The 27,472-nt window shown below is 52.8% G+C and overlaps 1 protein-coding gene across 1 annotated transcript in view; it reads right to left on the minus strand.

Moving 5' to 3' along the window:
• Window positions 1-367: 367 nt before the first annotated feature.
• GEN1 (GEN1 structure-specific endonuclease) overlaps window positions 368-27,472 on the minus strand; it is a 28,057-nt gene continuing 952 nt past the window's right edge. The window contains 14 exon segments of the mRNA XM_020967427.2: window positions 368-1,786; window positions 1,789-2,400; window positions 3,188-3,352; window positions 4,847-4,908; window positions 6,074-6,204; window positions 6,744-6,824; window positions 6,925-6,961; window positions 9,892-10,042; window positions 12,523-12,614; window positions 14,017-14,090; window positions 16,694-16,804; window positions 17,636-17,812; window positions 19,461-19,644; window positions 20,362-20,567. Of these exon segments, the coding sequence (XP_020823086.2) occupies window positions 1,164-1,786; window positions 1,789-2,400; window positions 3,188-3,352; window positions 4,847-4,908; window positions 6,074-6,204; window positions 6,744-6,824; window positions 6,925-6,961; window positions 9,892-10,042; window positions 12,523-12,614; window positions 14,017-14,090; window positions 16,694-16,804; window positions 17,636-17,812; window positions 19,461-19,644; window positions 20,362-20,522 (2,661 nt within the window). The 5' untranslated portion in view covers window positions 20,523-20,567 and the 3' untranslated portion in view covers window positions 368-1,163.

Here is a 27,472-nt window from a genome sequence, read left to right on the forward strand (position 1 = left end):
TCTTCTTCAAAGTTCGATGGAACATTTGGCCATTTTGGACCGTCAGCGTGAGTGAAAATCAATGTTGTTACTGACCTGGAGCTACCCTGAGTGGTCCAAAGCTGACTCTGGGCTTCAGCCATTTTTTTCTTTTTCTTATGATATTTCTTTTTCAATAATATTTTATTTTCCCCCAGGTACACGGAAAGACAATTTTAAACATTCATTTAAAAAAAGTTTTCAGTTCCAAATTTTCTCTCTCCCTCTCTCAGCTCCCCACTCTCTGAGACAGTAAGCAGCTTGATACAGGTTAGACGTGTTCAATCGCATAAGCTATTTTTACATATACATTTGGGGAGGTGCGATCTGAATTAGTAAAAACCATGAATTAACAAAACGTTTAAAATGTAGTTTAATTACTTTCACATACAAAAAGAAATTCCAAGTAGGAGATGCGGTTATGGAAAGGTGAGTCTGGCTCCCAGTGTAACTGTTGGAAAGATCCCTGGGTTGGCCCCTCGTCAGACGGCGACCAGAGAATCAACAGGATGGTTCACAGTGCATGTCGCGGGCCTGCTGCTCTGGGTTCCCAATGAGAGGGACAGCGTTGGGGCTGCCTGGCCCCCAGCCCTGAGCTTCCTGGGCTCCTGGACAGCTCCAAGACAGCTCTAGGACGGCTCTAGGGAGGGCTCCAGGACAGCTCCAGGATAGCCCTAGGATGGCTCTGGGACGGCTCTGGGACAGCTTCAGGACAGTTCCAGAACGAATCCAGGTTGGTGCCAGGACGGCTCCAGGTTGGAGCCAAGACAGCTCCAGGACAACTCCAGGACAGCTCTGGTCCCCTCCATCCCTAGGTCGGGCAGAAGCCACAGCACGGTGGCGGCAGCTGCTCTCTCCCAACTTGGGAACAGGAACAGGAAAGGCTACATTCTTGAGCCTCTCCTTCCCTCCTCCTTCGGCCCCCAGCTTAATTTAGACTCAATCTGAATACCTCCATTTCCCCAAATGAATCTTGATAATGTCACAGAGTTCATAGATATTTTCACTATCCAGAAGCCACCCCCGCAGTGCCCATACCCTTGCTTTGGCCTCTCTCCAGGCCGACACCTCCAGCCTGGACTCAGGTCAGCAGACATTAGCAACAAAGAAGAGACAAGACACAATGTACTTGCTGCATGGCTTTGTCAACTGCTCTGGAATTTTAGCTTCAATCTCTGAGCCAAAGGAAGAGGGCTCTCCAAAACGAGACTGACATCTTTCTCTTCTCCAGGAGAGACTGGAGATGCGAACAGAGCCAATCGTGGAGGGTCTTCTGTGGCCTCGGCTGACCGGGGAACCTGGGCCCCTTCACCAGCCTCTCTGGGGTCCGGCCTGGGGACGCTGGTCCACGGGCAGACACGGGGGCGCTGCTGAGGCCACGGCTTCCCTTTTGGATGGGGGCACTTCTCATCCTGGCTGGCCGGCTCATTCTCCTCATCAGAAGGGCTGCAGGGGAGGCAAACACTCTTTTTGGGGACTCTCTTTGGGGCAGTTTGAGACTCAGGCTGAACTTGCACGTGCTCCAGGCCCGTGGGCCTCCTTGCCGCTTTCCTTGGGATGTAGGGCACACAAGTGCTCACTGTAGGCTTCTCCTGAAGGAATGGTGCTCTGCTGGGCACCAAGTCAGATTCTTTCTGGCCATTTTGCAAACCAAACACTGGGAGACCACCCGGTGGACGACGATCAGTTTGCTGGGGCTCAGAAGAGGCCCTGCTTTTAGCAGCAAGGTTTCCTTCTATCCTCTGCAGTGACGAGGCTTCCAATCCCACCAGGGGGTAGGACACCCATCCAGAGGGGAGGAGGACCGGGGCTGCTCCCAGGCCTGGGCACATACTCGCTCCATCAGAGGCAGAAGGTTCAAACTCAGCGCTGAATGGCCTCTGGAAGGGCCAGCGCTCTGGGGGCTGTCACAGGTACTTCCTATACCAGACACTGCTGCATGACAGAGCTGCCCAGGGTCCCTGCCAGGGTCTGAGGGGCGGGCAGAAGTCGTGGGTGCCTGTGCACCTGGTGAAGTGCTGAAGGAGGTGCCCTCCCAGTCAATGGAGCTCAGCTGGAGGTCCTCGATGACCGCGCTATCGTCCTGATGCTCAGACGTGGACAATGAACAATCACTGGCAATGCTGCGCTGCGTGGTCCCAGATCTCGGAGGGGCAGGGGCGGGGGGCTGCTGGGCCTCCGCATTCAAGGCAGCCCCCACACAAAGCCAGCTGTCTGTTGCTGGGGTCGGTCTCCGCTGCCGTTTATCTTCATGAGCCATCTTCAGATCTGACCTGAAGAGCTGCTCAGGCACTGTTTCACGGGACAGTTTCACATGGGACAGAAGGTTAGCCACCTCCTCCAATGCTGGCAGATCCCCTCCCTTAGACGTGCTTTTCTTGCCTGTGAAGGAACAGAAATGAAATCAGGAAAAGCAACAGCAAACAAGCACACAACGGAACTGGGGGGTCTCTGGCCAGTCCTGGCCGTGGCCATCACAACCGATCAGGCAGCAGGCTCATAACTGGGGCTTGGGCTCCCGCGCAGGGACCTAGCACCAAATATACCACGGCTCTGACCAACAGCTCTAGAGCTCCCCAACGGTTCTGTAAGACTGAGATTCGCTACAGTTGAGAAGGTCAGGCTTGGACCAGCCTTGGGACATCACACAGTTACTTCCTCCTGTTACAGAAGATGCCCAGGCAGATGGGAAATGACTCGTCCAAGGTCACACACTGGGAGCACCCTAACTCGGGACTCTGCCTCCCTTCATAAAGGCCCCATGTACACAGATAATGGGAGGGAGCCTTCTATAGAGTACAGAGAGCCAGGGGCAGGGGCTTCACTGAAAGATACAGCTCCTTCTGCCAACACCGGCAGAGACCTGCCCGGTAATTTCTGGTCTGGGGGCTGCTGGGGGCACTGGAGACAAAGTGACTTGTCCAGAGTCACATGCCAGGATGTGTTGAGGCAAGACTCGAACCCTGGCCTTCCTGCTTTGAGAGTGGCAGTCTGGAATCCTCACGGAGACTTGGTACTAGCTCAGCTTGGCTGACCCTGGCCCGGCGAGCCTTCATCCCACACAGTGCAGACCGAAGTGAGCCAGGCCTGCCACGCCGGTGGGAACAGGAATGAAGGCTTGTCTGACCCCTCCCGAGCCCAGCCCGACACCTTCTGCCTCCAGACTCACTTCTGGACTTCTTCCCCCGGCTTTCCAGCACTTGCTTCTGGTACTGGGCGACCGTGTCAGGGTAGGCAGCTTCGAATAAGGCGGCTTCCTCCACCGTGATCACAACAGGCGGCCCTGGCTGGAGACCGGCGCCAGGGGCAGCTTCAGCGGCCGTCACGTAGTGCTCTGAAACGCAGTGGTGGGAAGGCTGGCGGTAGCCTCGCGGGCACTGTCCCACCCTCCCTGAACCTCCCCTCCCCCCCTGCTCATCTCCACAGGACCCTGCTGGGCGAGGTCTGTTAGTCCTCTTGCCAATGGCCACACTGGTAACCACAGCTGCCCCCGTTTCACCCCATGGTGGCACTGGCACCCACCGACAGGGCCCAGAAACGCCCTTATGGCCACACAATCCTCCCTTCTCTTGCATCACAGCTGTGCCGAGGCCAGTGTGGTCATCAAGTGTCACCCCTGTGCCTGGCCAGCTCTCCCTCAGTCCTTCTTCCCCTTGGCCTCCCAGCTGGATCCCTGTTGCGCAGGAGGCCTCTGCCCCCCCCCCTTAATGCTCTGCTCCAGAATCACAGAATTTCAGAGCTATGAGGAACCTGAAGATTCATTCTGCCTAATCACCTTGTTTTACAGAAGGGGAAACTGAGGCCAAGGCTCATGAGGTGACTCGCTCAAGGGCACACAGGAAGAGAGCAGCAGCTGTGGTGCCCAATGCTGAGCCCGGGGATCTGACGCTGCCGGGGCACAGACCCTGGGGATGATGTAGGGGGTGGGGGTGGGGAGACGGAGGGAGAGGGAGGGAGAGGGAGGGAGAGGAGGGAGAGAGAGGGAGAGAGAGGGAGAGAGGAGAGAGAGGGAGAGACAGACAGAGACAGAGACAGCACATTCCCAGGAGCTTGGGCTGTGAGCAAAGAGGCCCCAGGCAGAGCAGGCCCGTTCTGGCAACATGGTTTAGGGGGATAGGGGTGGTGGTATCTTAGTCATGGACTGTGGGAGGCAGCCCCCCTCTCCTCCTTCCCAGGGGCCTGCTGACAGCTCCCCTTGGTTCTAATCCGGTCAAAAGAGGGCAGCACACACAGATACACAGGCACAAATATACACATGCATACATATGCACACGCACACACATGCGGATAGAAACCTATGAAAACACACGTGCAGATGTATATTGGGTGCATATACACAGACAAACAAGACACACACATGTAGACAGACAAACGCCCACCATGAGGAACAGGCAGAGCAGAAAGGAGATGAGGAGAGGGGAGGGCCGGCCCTGAAAGAAGAGGAGGAGGAGAAAGAGGACAGGAGGCAGAGGAGCCCGCAGGCAGTCAGGGAGAGGGCAGCACACACAGACACACGGGCAGAAACAGGCAGACCTGCGAGAAATGAACAAGGGGCTGGGGGACACCTCTGGTCTTGGCTGAGCAAAACAGCGCAGGGCAACAGCACACGGGACCAGAGAGGACAAAGAAGGAAAGGAGACTGTGCAGGACAGAAGCGATCCCCCCTTCTCACTCCTCAGAACCACACCCTTGCACCATTCCTGTGAGTAGGACAAGATGGGGAGGGGCTGCGGCCCCAGGTCTGCAGCATGTCCCTGACCCTCAGAGCCTCCTGCCCAGCAGGCAAAGGCAGGAAGCCCCAAGGATCGCCCGCGGCGCCAACACGCACCTGGCTTTTGCCACTGGATCTCAAAACAAGGGATGCCGTTCCTGATGCGTGTGTGGGTTATTCTGGGAAGAAGAAGGAGCTCCACTAAATGCCATGGGGATGAATTGCACACGTGATGCAGTAAACCATGACGCTGCAACCTAAAGCTGTCCACCCACATACGCCCTGAAAAGATTCGCCCTTCGGCACAGGGACGACCGCGGCCCTGGGCCAACCCCTTCTGTTTCATCCCCCCTTTACTTCACACGACTGATCACGGCGATGCTACAGATGGCTCAGACTCAGGTAGCTAGGCCACAAGATCTGCCCCTCCGCTCACTGAGGAAGGGAGGAGCTGCCCGGCCACGCGACATCTGCTCTGAGCCAAGCCCAGTGACCACCCACCCGCCATCAGACCCATCAGTCTTCCTTTAGTTAACATTTTTGGTAGAAAAGAGCTGCTCTGGCTGTCAGGCGCACCTTGGGTCCTTTTTATTGGCAATCACTAGCCTTGCTAATAAACCGACTGTGTGCAGACCTTCATGCCTCAGTTTCCCTTTATTGCAGATTTTAATTGCAACCACAGCAGTTGGTGGGTTATGTGTGAGGACAGGTGACATCACAGCTGGGTCTAGGGATCAGAATGAGAGACTGTGAATCCCTCCTCTGACCTTTGCTAGCTAAGTGGCCCTGGCCAAGTCACCTTAGCTCTCTCAGACTCAGTTTCCTCATCTGGAAAATGAAGTGTTCCTGGGACGCCCAAACTCACAGGGCTGTGGGGAGGCTCCCATGAGGTGATTATGAAAAGCCGTTTGTCTCTTTTAAAGTACCACATATGTCTCTGTGCCAGCTGTTACTATGAGAGAGTACAAGGCCTGTGACTACCATTTTACAGATGAGGAAACTGAGGCAGGGGTGAAGCGACCAGTGCCGTCAGCATGGGCATTTGAGCCGTGGTCTCCCGACCCCTCCTGTCCCTCCTCAGGCTGGCTCTGGACTATGCTCCACCCCCCAAGACTCCTGGAGTGCATCTGTGGACTCTCCCACTGTCGACCCAGGCCAGGCCCAGGAATGATCCCATGGATCCTTTCTCAGGGCAGGCCCAACACCAGGCGCAACCATGCACCCAAGGCTCCTGCTCCCAACGGGAGCTGTCCGGCCCGGCCCAGTGGGAGCTCAGAGCCCTCCAGGAGGAGAAGAGGACAGAGATGTCTCTCAGCTGCCCCGGCCCCAGCCCGAGCCCCCTACCGCACTGGCTGCAGCTGGCCGGGACCTAGCCGGCCATACTTCCTCTCCGTCATGTCGTGATGTGTCAAAAGCACCATTAACTTCTCACATGTGTAGTGCCTGGGCCACTCCATTTTCTCCAAAGCAAATACCTGGAAAGCCAATCAAATGCAACATGGACTTAGCATTACCTCCAGGGAGCATCTGGGTGAACGCAAGGCCAGCCGGTCAGCCAATGAGCACTGATGAGGTGCTCGCCGTGTGCCTGGAACTAGGCTGGGCACGAGTCCCTGCCCTTGAGGACTCCCACTCTAGGAAGGGCTGCCAATGGGAGGGCAGGCGCTGGGGCCCTGACCAGTGAAGAGGCCAACTGAATGGCGAATTCCTCTGGGGTCAGCTGCCCGATGCCAAGGGACTGTTTACGGGAGGAGACAGCAAGTTCACCTAAACTCGTATGCACAAAGCTCTGCTAGGCGTGGGGTTTTCCTGGCTTGTGTAGACCATCCTGGAGCACTTGGTGTCTGGCCCACAGAGAGCACTTTACAAACACTTGCTCACTGGCGCTGAGGAACGCAGAAGAGGCAGCACAGAGCTAGCCCGTGGGGGCCGGGCCAGGCTCTGCCCATCCTGCCTCCTCTTCAGCCACTAACCTTCTTGGGCACGGACCAAGTCACGCTGCCCCTGAACATACCTGAAAAGATAATAGGTCAGGTCTCTGGCAGAGGATTTTCTTCGTCAATCTGTCCTTGCACAACTGGAATTCTCGAATAACCTAGAAAGGGGTGGAGGGGAAGAAAGAGAACAGGACTTCAGGATTTTGCCTGACTTGAGCTCCCTGGAATAAACGTGTCATTGCCCGGCTTGGTTGTTACCTCGTGGAATGGGAATCCTTCGCAACTGCAAGCTTTCCTGGAAATGAGGCACAAGCCAAAAGGTCAGAGGGTGTCAGGGAGAGGCCGGCCCTCTCTCAGCATCCTCAGCTGCCCAGGCCAGAGCCCTCCCCAATGGACGGTCACTTCCGTGTTGGGGAGAGACGCGCAAGGGAAAGGGCCCCAGCCGGAGTGGGAGCGCAGGGCGGGTGTGAGACCTCTGCGGCCAGGTCAACTCAACTCTCCGACCCTCCAACCGGTCACGGGAAAAACGGGGTGCTCACGCTCTGGTGACCTCTCTCACAGGGCTGTAGTGGCGGAGGAGCTGTGAACACTTGAAAACGCTGGGGGATCATCTGGCTGTTCTCTGAAGGACGTGCCTCCTCTGGGGCCCTTCAAGACCGAGATCCGGCAGAGGCTCCCAGCCAGGCGTGAAGCCTCCCGGGCAGGGGCCATCAAATGTGGCCCCATCAACAGTGGGTCCCGGCAGTTCTGGGCCTGGGGCAGGTAGGTGCAGTACCCCCCGTGCCTCCCCCTCGGGGCCAAATGAAGTTGAAGAAACCATGGAAATCAGGGAAGATGTAGCAGGGAACGGCCCCAATAAACACTGGTACGGATGCCCTGGCCGCCGGCCCATAGAGAAACGATCCTTGCTCCCGGCAGGGCTGGCGTCCCTCTTCCAATAGAAGGCCAGAGAAGACAAGGTGCTCTCAGGGAGACTCCAACCAAGCCCCCCAGTGCCCACTTCAGAGGCAAGAATACGGAGGCCCACCTGGATTCACATGGGCAGTCCCAGAGACTGGGCCCGAGCCCACCAAGAGGTCAGAAGTGTAAGAGGGCTTCCTCAGGGAGGTCAGTTCCCGGCTCACTGTCTTTCCTGCTCCCCAACTCCTGCCCTCAGCCTGGGGGCCTGAACCATCCCAACACTCAGCCTGCTCATCCCCTGCGAGCTCTCGGCCACCCATGCAGCCGGTCCTCCCTCCGGTCACCCACGAAGCACCACCTCCATGCTCATAAACTGTGAAAATCCTGATGTGACCACAACCCCTGGCATTGTGGTCAGCACACCCTCTTCTATCACCCCCGACCCTGGGTGAGCCAGGGCCATTCTACATGACCCTCTTCTCTGGAGTTCCCCCTCATCTCACCTTGCCCAGCCTCAGCCTCTCTGCTGCCCTCGCTTCTAGGCAGCTAGGTGGCTCTGTGGTTAGAGTGCTGGGCTTGGAGCTAGGAAGACCTGAGTTCAAATGAAGCCTCGGACACTCACTAGCTATGTGATTGACCCTGGCCAAGTCACTTAAATCAGTCTGCCTCGGTTTTCTCATCTGTAAAATGGGAATAATAATAATAGCACCTACCTCCTAGGATCCACTGAGATAATATTTGTAAAGTGTGGGCCTGGCACATAGTAGGTGCTTTATATACGTCAGCTAGTATTATTACCATCTACACATATACTGCTGAATGAAAGTGGAGACAACACGTGGCCACCCTGAGCGGTCCACTCCAGGTCGATGCTGCACGGCCTCCCTGGGGCCCTCACTGCTACCAGGCAATCCTACTGTACCTTCCCCATTCTTTCCCTCTCCTGAACCTTCTCACCCCTCCTCAAGCCCCTGTGGCTCCCCCTCCCCCCACTCTCAGCTCACTCCCAACTCTTATTTTACAGTAAACACAGGCCATTCACCGTGGGCTCCCTCTTCTCCCATCACTCAGGTCCCCCTGGCCCCTCTCCCCCTTCACCCAACCTCACTCCTGACCAAGGCAGACCCCTGTACCTGCTCAGACGATCCCCTTCCAGCCCATCTCCTCCTGCCTTCTCTATTACAGTCCACAGCATCCCCCTCCTCCCGGTCCCTCGGGCTCCCAAGTCAGGGGTTGCCTTGGACTCCACACTCTCTCACCCCCACCCCCATATCCAAGGTCACCAAAGCCTGTGATTTCACCTCTGTATCATTTCCCCACTAGGCCCCCTTCTCTCCTCAAACCCTGCCCCCACCCTGGTGCAGGCCCCCAGAGCCTCACGCCTGGACTACGGCAGCAGCTACTGGGGTTCTGCCTGCCTCAGGGCCCTCCTCCTGCCAGCCCATCCCCTGTCCAGCCACATGCAGATCTGACCCCGTCCCTCCCTAGTCTAACCTCCTGAGGCTGCCCAACACCCGCAGGATCCAATATGAAATGCTCTGTCTGGCCTCTGGAGCCCTTCGTCACCGCCTTCTCCTCCTGTCTGGCTGTCTGAGCCCTTACACCCTCCCAGGCACTCTTTGATCCTGGCCTGCCGGCTGTCCCACCACCAAGAAGCTCCATCTCTGGGCTCCAGCATTCTCTCTTCCTCCTCTGCTCTGACCACTGAGCTTCCTGGCTTCCTTCAAGTCCCTACTCACATTCCCTCTTCAGCCGGCAGCCTGCTCCAACCCCCCAACTCTGGTGCCTTCCCTCTTAATCATCCTCTGTCTACCCCGCATAGAGCTGGGTCGTGGCCCTCCTCATTCGACTCTGAGCTCCCCCAGGGCAGGGACCATCTTTTGCCTCTTTTTGTATCCTTATCACAGTACCTGGCACACAGCAGTGCTTAATGAATGCATGGTGACAAGAGGAGATGCCGCTGTGCAGGCCACCTGGGAAGGCCACCTCCACATGGGAGGAATCAGCTGAGGGGCTGGAGAAGCTTGGCTCATCACAGCATCAAAGTCCTGAGGGCAGGGCTCAGCGTCCCCCCTGGGAGCTAGCTATAGGGGGTCACTGTTATCAAACCGCTTCCCAGGGTCCTTCACGCTGGCACAAGTTCCGTCTTGGGCTGCACCTGACCTCAAGAGGAAGCCATTACCCCTCCCCGGCCACCTCTAAGGTGTGGTGAGTTGAGCATAATCCGACTTTCCCTTGTAGGGACGGCCAAAGGTGACCGAGCCACATAGAAAAGACGCCCCATGCGGTGAACAGGTCTCACGGGGAGAAAGAGAAACGACCTACTTCCTGATGCCATCCTCAGCTGTGCGTTGCTGTCTTCTGTGCTCCGTGCAATGCCACTCACAAAGGCAGCGGTACTCGTAATCGTGGGGTTCACAGTGTCTCTCGCTTCCACACAGTCTGCACCCGTTACGCTCATGGTCCTTGGGGGAGCCTGCAAGGAGATACAAGCCCCCAGGTCGCTGACCACTTCCAAATGGTTACTCCAGACAAATCTAACTTCATTTATCAAAATGCATACAACACCCACAAACATCTTAATTAGGGTACTGAGATTTAAAAGAAAAAATTAAAATATGTCTGTCTCAGATTCAAAACAAAGACTGATTTTTAATGCTAATTTTTTGCCTTGGAGAATCTAATTTTTACCAGGAATTTATGTCAAATTTCAAAGGAAAACAGAAGTAAGCTTCGCCAGTTTTCTAAACCCCAGAACATCCAACATCTGGCTCCCCAAGTCTCTGGTTGGTCTTACCTCACGCTACTTTCACTCTGATCCTATGTTCTAAGCCAGGTTCTCCAAACTTTTTTGATGGTGCACCCCTACCAGTAAAAAAATTTCTGAGCGCACGCCCCCAACAGATGTGTATTTATTAATACGTTACATACATTACTCCTGTAGTGATATATTATGTACATCATACAACATACACAAAAACAGAGTTTTAAAAAGATGAAATGAGGATCAATTCAGTAATCTACCACGAGGTCTCATTCAACCTCTGCCGGAGGCCAGACACTGGGCTGAAAGCTGGGGACGCAGACAGAGGCAAAAGACAGACACTGCCCTCCCACAGAGTAGACCGTGGGGATGACGAAGGGTGGGGAGGAGAGAAGTGCCTGGGAAGGCAGCGTGCAAAGGGAAGGATTTTCCCCTTTCTAGGCTGCCCCAGGTAGCCTGGGAGGAGAAGGCCTCATAGATGGGGAAATGCCTCCTGGAGGAGGCAGTATGTGCGCCAAGTCTTACAGGAAGCCAGGGAAGCTAAGGGAGGGCAGCGAGGAGGAAGACCTCTACAGGCATGGCGGACGGCCCACGGAAACGTAGAGAGGAGCGATGGGATGTGGTGTGGGGGTGAGGAACAGCCACAGGCCAGTAAGGCCGGGCCACAGGGTGTGTACAGGGGTGCTGGGGGAAGAGCAGAAAGGAGCTGAAGAGGAAGGCCTGGATCGGGCCGGGAGATCACTTCAGAGGGCTAGCACCACAGTCCAGAGGAGAGGCAAGGAAGCCTGGCCCAGAGCGGCTGCTCTGTGAGCGGAGAGAAAAGGAGAGAGCCAGGGGATGTCATAGAGAATTCAGGGATGAAATCTGGCAAGTGACTGGCTAAGGGGTGATCAAGAGAGAGGACACCACGGCCAGCAAGCTGGTGCCTACAGGAATGGAGAGCCGAGAGGGAGGGCTAGAGGGACGGACCCCGAGGCCTGGTGTGGACATTTGGAGATGGCTACGGGACACCCTGATGGACGTGCCTGCGCGAAGGCAGGAGACAGAGATGGGGGAGTCATCGAGGCAGAAATGATGGCTGAAGCCACCACCAAGGACAGGACTCTGGGGGCACCTAGAGGAGCTGGGAAGAGAAGTCCAGAGTGCCCAATAAGGCCAAAACACGGTGAAGGCGCAGGGATGAGAGAAGGCGATTGGGTCTGGCTCCTCAAAGAGGCCTCTGCTGACTGGAGAAAGCAGCTGCCGTGGGACGAGCTTGGAAGCCCAAGGGCAGAGCACTGAGGAGTCAGTGAGAGCAGGGGAAAGGGCCTTCCTGAGAGTGGACAGCTGCGAAGGGAAGGAGATGGACAGGCTGCCGGCTGCCGGCCTTGGGAGAATCCAGTGAGGGCTTCTGAAGATGGGTCATTTTTGGTTAAGTTTTGTAGGCAGCAGAGGAGGAACCGGCAGGTAGGGAGGGACTGAGTATTAGAGACCGTGGGGATGATGAAGGGTGGGGAGGAGAGAAGAGACTGGGAAGGCAGCATGCAAAGGGAAGGATTTTCCCCTTTCTAGGCTGCCTAGGCCCATGCAGGACTTTTCCCACCCCCAGGTTTCCCTACACTGCTCCCTCCCACATCCGTGAGAGCAAGGGTCTGGAGAAGCAGGGACACAGCCTCACTATCTCCTCTCTGCTTCTCTGCCCCCCTACCCCTCCCCCCCATTTACATGGGCAGCAGAAGGGGCTGCTGTGTGGGAGTGGGGTGGATCAGGTGGGGAACGGATGCCTGCCCTGCTGCCTGGGGACCAGGAGAGGTGGGCCATGGGTACAGCTGCTCCCCTCAAGTTCCCTAACTGGTCATCTTGCACCCTCTTTTGAGACCAATACTCTGGGCAGTTTTGATGTCCATAAAACCAGGAAGGAATGAGGGCAGATCAGCTTGGGCCCCTCCACAAAGCAGAGGCTCCAGGAGGAGAAAGGGGGGATAAGCATGATAAACATCACAAGAGTGGTGGGATGCTCAAGGGTGAAGGGGCCCCGGGTGCGGAGGAAAGGTCCAGGATAAGGCAGCCCAGGAGGAATGGCTTGGGAGTCCAGAAAATCAGGAATCTAGACAGACAGTGGAGGACAGAAGGGCCTGGCGTGCTGCAGCCCATGGGGTCACAAAATATTGGACGCAACTGAATGACTGAACAACACCAAAAAGTCCACCCACCTGGATGGGCACACACGGAGCAATGAGCTGGCTTTTTAACTGTGACTGGTGGTGGGTCAAGGCTGTCGGACTCCTCCTTCCACTGATCAAACCTGGTAAGGTAACACACAATAAGGAGAAGGCAGGTCAGGACATTGGGCAACTCAGCTCTCTCTCAGGCACCACACTTCCAAATTACTTTCTTAACAACTCCATACAGCAGAGAATGTCCAGAGCGTCCCCACTATATAGACAAGAGCACCCAAGTCCAGAAAGAAAACTAGGCCAGACACGGCTCACTCGTCCACGTCAGAGGGAAGATGCGCACTGCCCTGAATCAAATCCCTCATGACGCTCTCCTTCTGGGCAAATCTACTGTCCCAGGAGAGACAGGCTCGTCCTGGACCGACCAAAGGCCACACTGACCTCCCTACTTCGGCCCAAGGACCCGGCCTCCTTCTTGTCCCCTCAAATTGTCCCTTCCGCTGGGGAAGCAGGGAAACAGCAAATCAGGGCTTCTCTCTTGAAAAACGTGATTAAAATGATTCTCAAAGAACTCAGAAGCAGGGGGGCCTCCTCCCAGACCTTCTGGCGATCTCATTTACTGACTTCAAAAGGTCGTCTTCCCTTCATAGACTGACAGTAAGTATCAGGGAAAGCGGAGCTCAAAGTGCCCGCCTCGGGCCTGACGCATCACGCGTCTGGATCAGTGAGATGTGAGTTAGGACTGCTGGGATGGGGACTGCACTTGGCTTCTCTTTAACGTTACTACTTGTGGCTCTCCCAGAGGAGGCAAGTTGGTGCATGTGCGTGCTTCACCACGCAACGCTGTGTAGGTGACTGGACTGAGCTCATAACTTGGTGCACGTCCCATTTGCCTTTTCTTGCTTTGAAATGCTCTGCTTGAAAGCTGCTGGCTGTGAGCAGACTGCTACAACTAGACTTGACTGAAACAGTTTATTCCTAACTGGAGTCATCGTAGCTACCCCACTCGTCACAAGAGGTACAGTAAAATAAAGGAAACAAAAAAGAAGGCTTGAGCCTGTGTTCCTCAGGCATCATTGGGAAAAAAATAGTCTAGTTGAACATGCAGAATTTTACATCAGAATCTGGGAATATAAAACAACTTTTTAAATGCAAAACAAAACTTTTAAAGAGCTGGAAGAGCCCTCAGTGGCCGCTGCTCTGGCCCGACCCCTGCCCTGAACCAGAATCCCCTTCTCAGCATGTTTGCTCACTGAGATCCCAGCTGGGTGTGAGGGCATCCTGGGCAGGGACCCCAACCCTCGGGGATGCCCTCTGCACGATGAGCAAGCCGAGACCCGCCTCTGCCGACCATGGCCCCTCGCCCTCCTGGTCCTTTTCTGGCCACTCTCTCGCCTTCTGAGGGGTCTTCTAGACGAGGCTGCTCCCCAGTGAGCAGCGCGTCCACTCCCGAAGAGGCCGGCCCAGGGAACAAGGACCCATGACCCAGCATGGCCAGTGAGGTGTGTCTGAGCCCATTCTGAACTTTACCTCTGCAGTAAACTCTGCCCGTTCAAGGTGCGCACCAGCTTTAGTGCCTGCTCCTTGCCAACTCCAGGGACGCCCTTCAGAAGAAAACGAAAGCAATGATCTGTTAATTACAGGAACAAAATACGTTCTACAGTCACCAAACACGGCCTCCGAGATGGAGGTGTGACGCCGTGGCTGGCCGAGCGGCTTCAGGCCCTGGACGACGTCCCTGAAGAGAGCACGCTGGGGTCGCTCCACACCATAGAGAGTCCAGGGTTCACGGCTGGATCCGGGTATGTGAACCAAGACGAGGCATCTCCACTGAACCCATCAACCAAAGGTACTGATTATATCAAGGGTTCATCTCAGGGGACAGAGTCAAGGCCTCTGCGTGGAGAGATGACGCCACCCTGCAGGTGCTGTGTGGCCCGTGACAGGCGTGCTCCCACCGCGGGACGGAGAGAGGATGGCCTCAGAACGCACGTGCACCCAGCCAACACGGCAATCTGTCGGGTTACACCGTGTCCATTTGTTACAATAGGCTTGGCTTTCATTCTTTAATTGGAGAAGGGGGAGTAGGTGGAAATGCTTGTTAATGGGGCGAGGGGGAGAATATTTGCTTATTTTTAAAAAGTAAGCTGCCTGACAACCAGAGACCATCTGCTTTTTATGCACATCCCCAGAACTGGGCCCATCTGGCACATGGCGTGTGCTGATAAAGGTCTTTTCGGTCATTCTCGGCTCTCTGAGCCTCTGAGCCATGAGCAGAACCTCACTACATGCAGGGCACACAACCCCGACCCCGGAGCTACAACTTCATGGTCCTGGGGGGCACCTTGGACCAGGTCTTCCTGACGCCAAGACTGGGACTCTCCCTGCCCACTACGTATCATGCACATTTACTGCAACAACTAACCCACGCTGTAGGTTTTAAGTAAGAAACCCAAGTGTTTCACGAATGAGGCCGACGATAGCTGATGCACCACCAAGAACAGTGAAGTTATTTTGTTGTAACTAGCCATGATGGCGTGCTCCCAAGCAACAGCACACCAGAAGTCACCGGGTGCAAAAGCAGAAAGATGCACAGGGAGGTGGCGTTAAAAACATAGGAACCAACAAAGACTGGCAACCTACACAGAAAACACACGAGCGTCAGCTTCGTGCCGTGATTCAGGCTTCCCGTCACCTTCCTCTGAGGCGTCACTGAGGCACTGAGAACACACCAGTTGGGCCAGGGAGCCCTCATTCTGCTCTACGCCGAGACTGAAGAGCCCTACAAGGGCCAGGAAGAGACTGTCTGCTATTGAGGGCCAGCCTTGTGGAGGAGGGGCCTGTGACGAGTGACCTCGAAGACCCCTACGGATCGCTGAGAGAGCATGTTGTCTCCTGGACGGAAGGGCTGACACTGATGAGATCGGAAATCGTTTTCTGTGTTGATGTAAGAATCGTCAGAGAGACCTGACTCAAGCTTCCAAAGCCATCACGTCCATCACAGCTTGGAGCAGCTGGGCATCGGTCACCCCGTGCATGACACAGCATGCTGCTCGACATGCCACAGCAGTCTATTTTTAATCACACAGCTGTATGAGACTTCTAGTTTCACTCAGTCACTTGTCACTTTGGGGGTGGGGGAGGAGAGGTGGCTGCTGGCGTCTCTGGCCTATGGGATTCATTCACTTAACACGTTTATTTAGCGCTTACTACATCCCCTGTGCTGCCTATGTTACATAAGGAGGACGTGGCTGTGAACTCCAAGGAGCTGACGGCTTTGTGGGCCAGGTCTCAATGTGTGGTTCCACCCAAGACCCTGTCAACGGCCACGAGGACAAAACTGGTGTCATAATAATATTAACCTGTTACGTGCCTCTTAAAAAAACTCTTCCCTTTTCCAGCTACGTGTCTGTTCGGCAGGATTTCCTTCATGTATTTCAACCAAAACCACACATCACAACCAACTGAAAGCCGGTAAGAGAATCCAGGTGTCTCTTGCTGGTAAGACCTTAAAGGGACTGGTTACAAGATGTAAAATGATGCCATGCTTCTCTCATTGTGCTTTTTTGTTTTGGAAAATAGTCATTTTGAATAAAGACATACTGTTCATGTTAACAGGGGACGGGTTTATTATTACTTTAAACAAATTAACAAATGTTTCTAAAACTTGATCTCTTTTAATTTCCAAAATGTAAGTATTGACAGCTATAACCCACATAAGTAGAAGCGTGTAATGGTCTAGAGTCCAACAAGCTGGAGAACCACTGGCTTCATACTTTCATTTGACAAACCTTGATGGAGGTCCTACTATGTTCCACGCACCACACTGGGGAGTAGGGTTACCGAAACAAAAATGAAGACAGCTCTCACCTTCGAGGGGCTGGCTTCCTATGGGATGAGTGGGGGCGGGGGAACGCAGACACCTGTAAGTAAATATGAAACCCGCACAAAGCAAAGTCCTGTGGGGAGGGGAGCAGCACAGGGTCTGGGAGCCCGCATGGCACCAAGCGTGACCACTCTGTCACAACATGGTCTTCTCAGTCGAGGGCAGACGACAGTAAAACGAACACGGGGGTCCAGGACCATTTTCCACGTGAAAGGGTGTGCTCACACTCCACACTACGGGGAGCCCGGCTGGTGCAGGACAGGCAGAAGTGCCAGGGCACACTACCACGCAAACACGGAAGAACAACCGTTTGTGGCTTACCTTGGGAAGGTAGTCACAGCCCAGCAGCACGGCCAGGCCGATAAGGGAGTCCCGATCCAAGCCCAGCTCCCTCTTAATGGAGGACATCGTATAGCAATCCACATGGGGGTCCTAAAAGAAAGTGAGCGTGTGTGTGCTTCATCTTCCAAACAGCCGATGTCCCCAGATCCCCATGGGGCTAAGTCTCCTTCAAAACCACTGTCCAAAGCTCTCTGCACTTTCACACGTGTGTGTGTGTGTGTGTGTGTGCGCACATGCGTATGTAGAATAAACAAATAAAATCGCAAGGTCAGAGACGGAAGGGAGGGCCATCTAGTCCTGGGGCCAAGAGCGTCTGCTGACGTGGTCCAGGGTACAGAAGAGGTTGAGAAGCCTGGCCTGTCTACATGAGGATGGGCAAGCCTGGAGGAGCAGCCCCACCTGCTTAAGTCACTGTGTGAGAGGCAGATGCAGGTGCCTTGGGCTCCACAGCCAAGGTCCTTGTGGGAGCCGACAGCCGCTGAAGAACTTTCCCAATCCCCATCATCAACGTATTCACAGGCCTCTAGCACTGCAAGGGCTAAAGACACATCTACGGTGAAAAGGGCTGAGCACGTGTAGCGGGCGATTTACTCACACTCTGTGCCCAGGGCTCCTGACTCATAACTGAAACATGGAATGCGTGGCTGAAGGCGCCCTGGGAGAGGGGATGCCCAATGGGGAAGCTCTCCGATGAGGGACCTGCCTGCTGGGGGCCACGTACAAGGATGCGTCCAAGGCACCCCTTGCCTCCAGACCCCTCTGGCTTTGAGGCTGGCTAGAGCCCCCTGCCACCCTGCCTCAGGAGCTGAAATAATGTGGAAATCTATATTATCACCCCCCTCCCCCAATCTAAACCACTTGGCAATAACAATAGTTTAAAAAAATCCATTTCTGAAAACATCCATGAAGGAAGATACATACCTTTGTATTCATAGTGAAATTTCGATAGACGGTCTGTGCCCCATAAAGGAAAGCATCTCCGTCATTGGTGAGGCACCCGTCCACGTAGCCGTGGGCATTGAGATAAGCACACATGGCCTCGGCTTCCCCGGCCGCTTGAACCCATGGAATTCCCAAACACTCCAACAGGTCGAGGCACTAGGAACAGAATCAACCGAAATCAGGGGCTGCTTTAATCCACCCACCAACAGGCATTTATTAAGTGCCTATTGTGCACTAGCTTATGTTTCCTGTACAATACTTCTCCAGGGATGACGCCCAAAGCAGCAGCAATTTATAAGTTTGAAAATTATCTTTCAAGAATATACAAATTCGGGGCAGCTAGGTGGCACAGTGGATAGAGCACTGGCCCTGGAGTCAGGAGGACCTGAGTTCAAATCCGGACTCAGACCAAAACACTTGACACCTACTAGCTGCGTGACCCTGGGCAAGTCACTTAACCCCAATGTTTAGCTAAAAAAAAAAAAAGAATATACAAATTCCAAATAAATAGATTACAGATAGAGGGATGACACAGAAATGAGCTAGAGAACAGAAAGGTAATATAGATAGATGGATCGATGATATACAGGTGATATGGAGAGAGAAACAGATGACAGAGAGATGGATGGATAGGTACACAGACAATGCAGTTTAGATAGTCTTTGAATGACAGTGACCCAAACTGTAACATCCCATTCTTTTGTTTCAATGTTAATCCCTAAAGATTTCTCATCGGGCTTAGGACGCGACCAACAGTTTTCAATTGCTCATGTCGCCATGACTCGGACTCATGTTGTCTGCTCACTGAGGGCCACTGGTAAAAGCTCACGATCAGCTTCCTGCCTTTGGCCAGAGAACACTCTCTGGGTGATGCTGGGTTAGTCACTCAGCCTGCCCCACTCTCTGACTCCCTCTCCACGCTACCTCTGGGTCTTCTGGCATTAAAAAACCAAACGTTCACATTAAAAGTCAAGGTGGGCAGCCTTTGGGACAACATAGATTGATTTTTTTTTTTGCCTTTTGGTTAGGCAACTGGGATCAAGTGACTTGCCCAGGGTCACACAGCTAGCAAGTGTCATGTGTCTGAGATCAGATTTGAACTCAGGTCCTCCTGACTCCAAGGCTGGAGGTCTATCCACTGTGCCACCTAGCTGCCCCACAGATGGATTTTTTACACCACTGAAGGATCACCGTAGCCCGTTTATGCCTCTTCCTTTCTCTTTACCTACATTGAAGGAAAAGAGCCAAGGGGACACGAATAAGGCGTGGTATGAGAAGTGTGACCTCAGCGATGGCTGAGGAGCAAGGATGTCGTCCTCAGGGACTACACTGCTCTTTGCTTTCTCCACGTCCAATCCATCAGTTAAGAACTTGTTAGAAAAAGGTCTTGTCTTGTAACAGGACTTCCCCAAGAAGGAAGAGTCAGACTCACAGTATCAGAGTAAGTGCCTCATGTTTAAGGCCCCACCTGACGATGGGACGCGACTATGACTGTCTGCAATGACACCTGCCTTATTCCCTGTTTGAGACAACAGCATAAAAATCACAGGTCTCATAAATTGGAGGGGATCTGCTAAGTGTACTGAGCAGTAACATTGTGCCAGGTTAAGTAAGAGAAGAAAGACCGTCATGCATCGAGCCTGACCAAAGCCCATCCTGGGCTGCGACTCCCCACCTCACCACACTGGGACTCTGTTCCAGATAAAGATGCTAATGCAAAACTTCATGCCCCTCTCTGATTGGATGGGGGGTCATTTTGCTTCTTCACTTTGTGGACAGAAGGGACTCCGGCTGTGGCTGCTACCTCTTTTAAGACGGCCTGGAAAGAGGATCTTGTGGGCCTGTAGGTCCGGTTTTGGGGGGGCCCATACCGCGTCTCATTCCTTTTGCTCATCACATCCGCTTTCAGCTCGGGAGCATCACCTTCCGTGACAAAGAGCAGTTTTACTCCCATTAAAGTCAGAGATGAGATCCGAAAAAATAAGTTCCTGAAAAGCACAAATAAACTTAAATGAATGGGGGTGCTCTGAGAAAAGCAGGCGGGTGCGTAAGGCCTCTTTGCTCACATAGTCCATCCCACCCCTCTCCTCGGCTTGGCTTGTGTCCCCGCGCACTCCCTTCTCTCCCAGGTCCCTCTGCCCTCCCTGAGGCAGGCTGCGCCTCGTGCCTCCCTGCCGCTTAGAAAACCCACCTCCTCCAAGGACTTCCTGGACCCCGCCCCAGGAAATGATTCTGGATTCACTCTGCCTCCATATCCAATTCATTTACCCACATCCATATTGTCTGCCCCAGAAGAACGCGATCCCCTCGTGGGCAGGGGATGTTCTGTGTTTGTCTTTAGCCCCCAGCCCCTCACACTGTGCCTGACGTGGAACTGTTTATGCTGTGTGTCCTTGACTCTCAGAGAGGACCATGATGCCACGACATGTGAGTGTGCTGGATTTAAGTGAGGCAGGCTGTGCAGTCACCGCCTCACTGTCTCCTACAGAGCCACCTGGGCCCAGTGGCCAGATATGGATCAGGACATGGAATAAGTGTGCAACGAAACATTCACCTGTCTTCTCACGTCATGTCTCCTGAATGAGGAGCAGGAAATCCAGGGATACTGTACTTTCAATACTCAACCCCATCACACAACGGAAGCAGGAAGACATAAAAACCAAGGCCCTGGTGGACGGATGGGGTGACCGGAGGCCCATACGCACCTGAGATGGGGCTTGACGACGGCGCCAACCATCTTTTTGACCGTAAGCGCTTCACACACCCAGAGACTCAGATCGACTGCAAGGGTCTTCCCCTGGAGGCTCTGCAGATGGGCATGCTGCTTAACCGGCTCCAAAATGGGCCAGAGATCGTTCACGCCCATTCTGGTCTTCTTGCTGCTGATCTCAAAGCACCGATGGTAGGAAAGCTGTTTAACAGAAGTATTTGAGGGTTCCAAATAAGAAACCTAGTCACTACATGGAAAAAGCCATAAAAAAGAGATGACGTCATATTTCCCCTTTACTAGCACTTGGTTAAAAGATTTAGCACACTGATGCTGAGTGAAGGGGGAGAAAAATTTTAAACTAAAAAGCATAGGGAAGTGATTATTGATAAATCAAAATAAATTAATAAAGTTTTTAAAAAATACAAAAAAAAAAGAAGATACAGACAAGTAGGGGGAAGAATGACGTGAGTCATCAATGGGACTCACTGAAAATCATTGACAAGACACGATCTACCCTGCATCAGGAGAGACGCTCGATGGAATCCTTGAATCATCCCAGAGCATTGAGCTAGGTGAAGAAAGTCCTTGGTTAATGTGAAACAAGTGAGAGCCAGGGGATGACACGGAATGTCCCTGCACAAAAATGTGATTAAGGTTACGCCCCACCATGGGTCTCAGATCAATGATGAAGTCCAACGAGGGCCCAGCCAAGGCCACGGGGAGGGAAGTGTTTGGGGAGAAGGGAAAGGAGCCTCTGTCTCGGCTGCCTTTGGCTGGGCATGACCTGTGCCAGGGAACTGTGCCCCCATAACAGCAGCGGTGGATGACCCCATCCACATCAGAGCCTGAGGACGAGGCAAGCACACTGAGGACTCCCTGAGGCGCCCGGCAGAAAGCTAGCCCACGCCTAACAAGGCCTTCAAGGGGACTCTATGGCGGCAAGAAGAAGGATTTTCATCAGTGTGGAGCTGTGAGTTACCCTTTGCCACGGGGCCTCTCTGACCTCAAGCCCCTCATCCTCCGGATCCTCTATGTACTTGGGGGAGCCAGTGCCTCATGGTGGTGGGATGTCTGTACCAATTGCCTATTACCCTATCACCACCTGGGTAAATACCTGTTCAAAAAGCTAATTAAGTCCCCGTCCCCCCCACAGCCCTTCAGGGTCCTCAAGAACCCCGGGGGGAGTAAAGTGAAAAGTCAATGCTTTGGGAACCCAGGCCTTCAAACCATGCAGGCCTGGCAGAGGGAATCCCTCGTCAGCAAGGCAGCTGTTTTTGGTGGCCCCTGTGCAAATGCTCTATTAATTCCTGGCCTTTCTCGTGCCACCTTTGCCACCTTCCAAAAAGTAAACACCCCAGCCTCTGTCAACAGCTCATCAGCATGTCCATAAGGCTTTCTTCCCTGGACAGTGGCTGCAGGGAGGGAGCCGGAGGCAGGCCTGGGTCTAGGACCAGAGCACAAAAGGAAGCTAAGGGGGGAGGGGGTAATGGACAGGCCTGGGAGACCAAAAGCACACCAGCTGGTGGGCTACGGGGAGAAGACTCCTCCAACGGAAATTTGGGAAGGAGCTCTTCCCCTTCCCCCCAATCAAAGGACAAGCTCACCCAAGAGCCCCCAGGCTACCGGCCTATGGCTTGTCAAACTCCTAGGAAAGATGTCTCCCCTCGTTCTCTCCACTGCCATCAGTCATTCCCCACTGCAAGCTGGCTGCCGTCTTCATACTCAACTGAAACCGCTCTCTCCAAAGGGACCTCTTAATCGCTCAAAGATCCGAACTCTCTCCGCTCCCAAGTCTGAGGGTCACCATTTGCACTTACCTGCTGCACTCGGCACTGCTGACCACCTCTCCTGGTTAGTTTTAGGACTGTCTCCAAGTCCCCCTACCCAGCTCAATACTTATGCTCAGTCTCTTGATCTGACCCCCCTTCTCTCTGCTCACACAGCCGCTCCCTTAGCTGGGGTCCACATCCCCTCTCCCCAGACAACGAACAGCTTCTGACTGGGCTCCCTGCCTCAGGTCTCTCCCACAATGGTGCATCCTCCACACTGCTGCTTCAGGGAATCTTTCTTAAGGGAGACCTAAGGCAAGCTCAATCAGTCTGTTCCAGCTGCTTGCTGTTGCCCCTAAAATGAAATATAAATTACTAGCTTCTGAAGCCCTTCATAAGCCGGCCGACTGACCTTTCCAGCCTCCCCGGGCATTGCTACCCCTCCACAATCCAGCCAAACTCCCATTTGCACAGAAAAGACTCCACATCTTGTGTTCATGCACCCCCTTCTCACCTCTGCTTCAAAGGTCCTCTCTTCCTTCAAGGTGCACCACGTTCTGCATGAAGTCTGTTCTGATCATCCCAACCACCCTTTAGTTAAATGCTCTTCTCATTCTCTTTGTATTTTTTTGTTTTTTTTTCCATATGCTTTTGAGTTAAAAATTTTTCTCCCTTTTCCTCCCCCCACCCTCCCCAAGACGGCGCACAATCTGACATAGGCTTTACATTTACATACCCATTAAACATATTTTCACATTAGTTAAGTTGTAAGTAAAAATTAAAACCAATAGGAAGAACCATCAGAAAGATGAAACAAAACTCAACAGAAGGTAAAAATAAGTGATAGCGATTGGACTTCCATAGTTCTTTCTCTGGATGTGGACAGCATTTTCCATCCTGAGGCCTCTGGAGATGTCTTAGATCCTTGCAATGCTGAGAAGGGTTCAGTTTAACAATATTAGTCATTGCATAACGTGGCTGTTATTGTGTACAAAGTCCTCTTGGTTCTGCTCACTTCACTCAGCATCAGACCATACAAGTCTTTCCAGGTTTTTCTGAAGTCAGCCTGTTCATCATTTCTTACAGCACAATAGTATTTCATTACATTCATATACCACACCTTGCTCAGCCATTCCCCAATGGATGGGCATCCTCTCAATTTCCAATTCTTTGCCACCACAAAAAGAGCTGCTATGAATATTTTTGTACATGTGGGTCCTTTTCCCATTTGTTTGATCTCTCTGGGATATAGCCCTAGAAGTGCTATTGCTGGGTTCATTCTCTTTGTATTTATCCTGCATATCCTTACACGTGGCTGTGCCTCCCACGCTAGGATAAAAAGTTGTTGAGAGTTAGGATTCTTTCATTTTTGTCTCGTATCCCCAAAACACAGAACGGTGTCTGGTACAGGGCTGGCACCGAAATACTTAGTGACTGATCCCCCATTCCTTTGCTTATGGTGAGGTGGCTGGTATACCGAACCACTCTGGAATCCAAAGACCTGAGTTCAAGGTATAGCGCACACATTTATGAGTCATGTGACCTCACCAAGTCAGTTCAAACTTTATAAGCCTCAGTTTCACCATCTGCAAAAATGGTCACACAACTGCCTGTATCAGCTACCTTAAAGGAAGTGCTTCCTAAAGTGCTACGTAATAATAACCATGTATATTATGTACACATGTGGATAAAATCATATAAAATAAATAACATCATATATATTTTTAAAATTCAAATGTAAATGTGCACATTCCATTCAAAGACAACAAGTGAACTCCTAGATCAGGGAAGCCTCTAGGAAAGTCTTTCCAACACGAGCTGATAGAATGATTCACTATGAACAGAGCTTCCAGCCCGGGACTTTTAATAAACAAACCAACCAACACGGTTGTTATGCAGGGAAGATCCACCTGGCTCCTCTCCTATCTCACTGCGTCTCCTCTGGGCTGAGCCTCAGACAGAGGCCCCTCTAAGAGAGGCCTGCAGCCTACAGAGCTGAGGTCTAGGACTCCCAAACGATGCTGGCAGCCGACGGTGAATTTCAGTGACATCCCTGGTACCTGCCCCCAAGTGATGAAGGGCGAGCGCCATCTGCTGGATCTGGGGGAAACAGCACTTCAGACAGCGACTCCTACCTGCCTGGTGCATGGGCGTTCTCTTCTCTAACTCAGGTCTTCACCTTCACAACGGTGGGGGGGATACGTTTTGTCTCAACTTTGCACCTCGCCCAGTGCCAAGTACACCAACTTTCACCTTCCAGTAACTTGAGGACCTTCACCCACCCACATCTCCATCCCCTATAAAGCAGACCTTCTCCTGGGTCTAGTGTTCCCCAAATTGGCTAGGTCAAGTCCATCCCTGGGCTTTCAACCTTGGAAGGCCCTGGGACAGCCTGAACGCCACTGACCCAGACTCAGGAACTGCAGGTCTCAGGGCGTCAGTGGAGGCCAGCACCTAAGCGTCTGGGTAAACTGAGGCAAGGCTGGCCCTTTCCCCTCTTCCCTCTGGCCTCACTGTGTGAGCTGAGCTGAGCTGAGAAGCTCTGCTGCCCCATTTCCTGGTCCCTCACCTGCTGAGATCCTAGGTCACTGGGGCAGCTGGGCCCATCCAGTAGGAAGCACGCAGAGCATCTGATACACTGGAGTCTCACACCCTCTGACTGTGGGATGATTCACTGAATGCCACCTCACACATTCATGTCATCCTTTAAAAGTTATAATTCAATCCTTCAGCCAGGACCCTGAATCTCCCTGGGCCTCAGTCTTCTCATCTGCAAAGTGAGCGAGCTAGATTAGATCATCTCTCATGTTCTTGTCAGTTCTGACAACCTCTTGAGTTGGGCCATTTTCCCAGGCTAGGCTAGAAGAGGCTCCGGGCCTTCTGCATCACGGTGTCCTGTGAGGTCTTCTTATGCTTCATAGGGATGTTAATTCTAACGAGAGGACATCACTTTCCCTTCCCATTGACTGACTGACCAGTCACTACGTGTCAATGGGTCTGGGCCAGGAATAGATCGTTTCTTAAACTGACATTCTCAGATTGCTTCTGTATATTAAATTTGAGGTCACTAGAGCTTCAAAGTAAGAGTGAGGATTCATGTCAGAGAAGAATGAGAAGGTAGATGTAAAGTTCTGGAACTTGAGGGAGACCCAGCTGTGTGGGGGGGGGTGGGGGGAGGGCTCAGTCTGCTAGAGAAAGGGCCACACAAACACGATGGAATTCACTCACTGGGGATACTGGTGGAAGATGGGACAGAGAGGATGAGGATGAAGCTCACGACATGCGCAGGTCAGCTTGGACAAAGGACCTCCAAGGCCTCCTAATGCAAGCCTTCCCTCCCTCGGTTAAGTGACTCGTCTGAGGTCACACTAGCGACTGATTGACCAGTAAGTATTTACTGGCCCTGGACCAGGCAACAAGGACACCAACACACGAAATGAAGGAAATCATCACAAGGAGTGCATCTGCACGTGGGAAGGCCCGACACCCCTGATCTGAGCTCAGGAGGGGGCCAATCGCTTACCTGTCTTCAGGCTGTGACAACAGCCCCCTGGACTGCTTGCGACAAGGCCACTTGCCTTTGATTCAACTAAAACACCGGATTCTTTTCATTTAAAATAGATTGTCTTTTATTGTGAAATTGCAGTCAGAGGACCACCTGGTAAATTTATCTGAACTGAGCTGTTCCCTTCCTGTGCAGGTCTGCTGCTTACTGCCCATGTGGGCCTCAGCTTTCTCCGTCCCAGCCCAGTGCACCCATCCAGCAGGACCTCTGGGAGCCCCACAAAGGCAGCATGGAAGACGGACAGCCCTACAAAGCTCCAAGCTAGACAATTCTCAATACAGTCTGTAACCATCTCTGCAGATTACCAGTCTTAGCTGCAACATGCAGTGATTTCATTATCTATTGCTACAGACTTTCCAAACAAAAATAGAACCAAAATACCAAGGCCAAGCCTCCCCCTCTTACCCAACTTCTCCAAACAAAACAAAACAAAGTCCCACAGACCTCATTTCAAGCAGGATGTTCTAGCAGGAAAAAAATTAACATTTTTTGAATTTGAATTTCTAGCTTTGAGCAAAGGTGTGGAAATACCCACTTCTAGCTAAAATAAAAAGAAAAGCAACCTTTGATGTCACCATATGGCACCTATAAATCAGTCTATCCTTCCTAAAAAGCTAAGAAGCTTTACTGATTTATTAGAAAACAGAATGAGGTGAGAAAAGCGCAGAACCTTGCTAACTCCCCAAGGATGGCACTTTTTCACAGCATAAAAAGGGCTCAGAGGCCTCCTTATGCTATAATTGGCCAACAAAAAGTCTCAGGGATCTTCTGCAATTCTATTTCACCATCAGAAAAGGAATTCTTTTTTGCCCATTTCATTGTTAAATGAGTAAACATTCATTTCAGACTGAGGAGGCTCAGGCGGGGCAGTGATCCTTGCCTTCACTGATTTAAGCTATCTAGAACAGGCTTATTTTGATCTTTCCATGTTTCACTGTAACAATTAGTGCCTACTGCATGCAGGGAGGGTCCTGTACCTGGCCCCAGGGGCTTTAGGCCACGGTTGTCCTGGCAGGCCCTGGAAGAGGAGCGAGGCTGGGGGCTAAGGCGGGGTCAGTGCAGAATTTGGGGGGCCACTGTGGACAAGCTCTGAAGCCTGCTCCTTTTGCCCAGGACAGGAGGAGGCTCAGCCTTGGGGGAGGTGCAGACACAGAAAAGAGGGACAGAAAGTCACCAGGCCTCAAGTCAAAGGGTCTGGATTCAAGTTCTAGCTCCACTTCCAACAAATCAGCTATGGAAACCTGGACAAGAAGCTTCCTTTCTATAGCACTCACTTTATTCATCTGTAAAATGGGGATAACATAATGATAATAACTAGTACTGACGAAGCACCTACTAGTGCCAAGCACCATGCCAAGAGCTTCACAAACATGCTTTCATTCCACCCTGAGAAGTAGGTGCTGTTATGGAATCCACCATACAGATGAGGACACAGCTAGTAAGTGTTTGAAGCTGGATCTGAATTCAAGTCCTCCCACCCCTCAGGTGGTTATGAGGACCCTACACAAAAATGGGTTTGTGCTGAAATGAAAAGGGTAGGGCTGAATGCCGAGGGGTGGGACAAAGAGAGGCAGAGCAACTGAGTCAGCACTCCATGGGAGGTGTCAGGCAGCATCGCTGTCCTGGGGTGGAGGAGCTGGGAGAAGCCTGAGAACAAGACCCTAGAGCACTGGGGTGTCAAGCCTGTGACCTAGAACACTGATGTGCTGGGCTAGCCAAGACCTAGAATTCTGGGTTGTGCCAGCACTAGGAGGGCCCCCAGAACCCGGAAC

This window comes from Phascolarctos cinereus, unplaced genomic scaffold, assembly GCF_003287225.1.
Source record: "Phascolarctos cinereus isolate Bilbo 61053 unplaced genomic scaffold, phaCin_HiC Scaffold_2;HRSCAF=192, whole genome shotgun sequence".
Classification (NCBI taxonomy): domain Eukaryota; kingdom Metazoa; phylum Chordata; class Mammalia; order Diprotodontia; family Phascolarctidae; genus Phascolarctos; species Phascolarctos cinereus.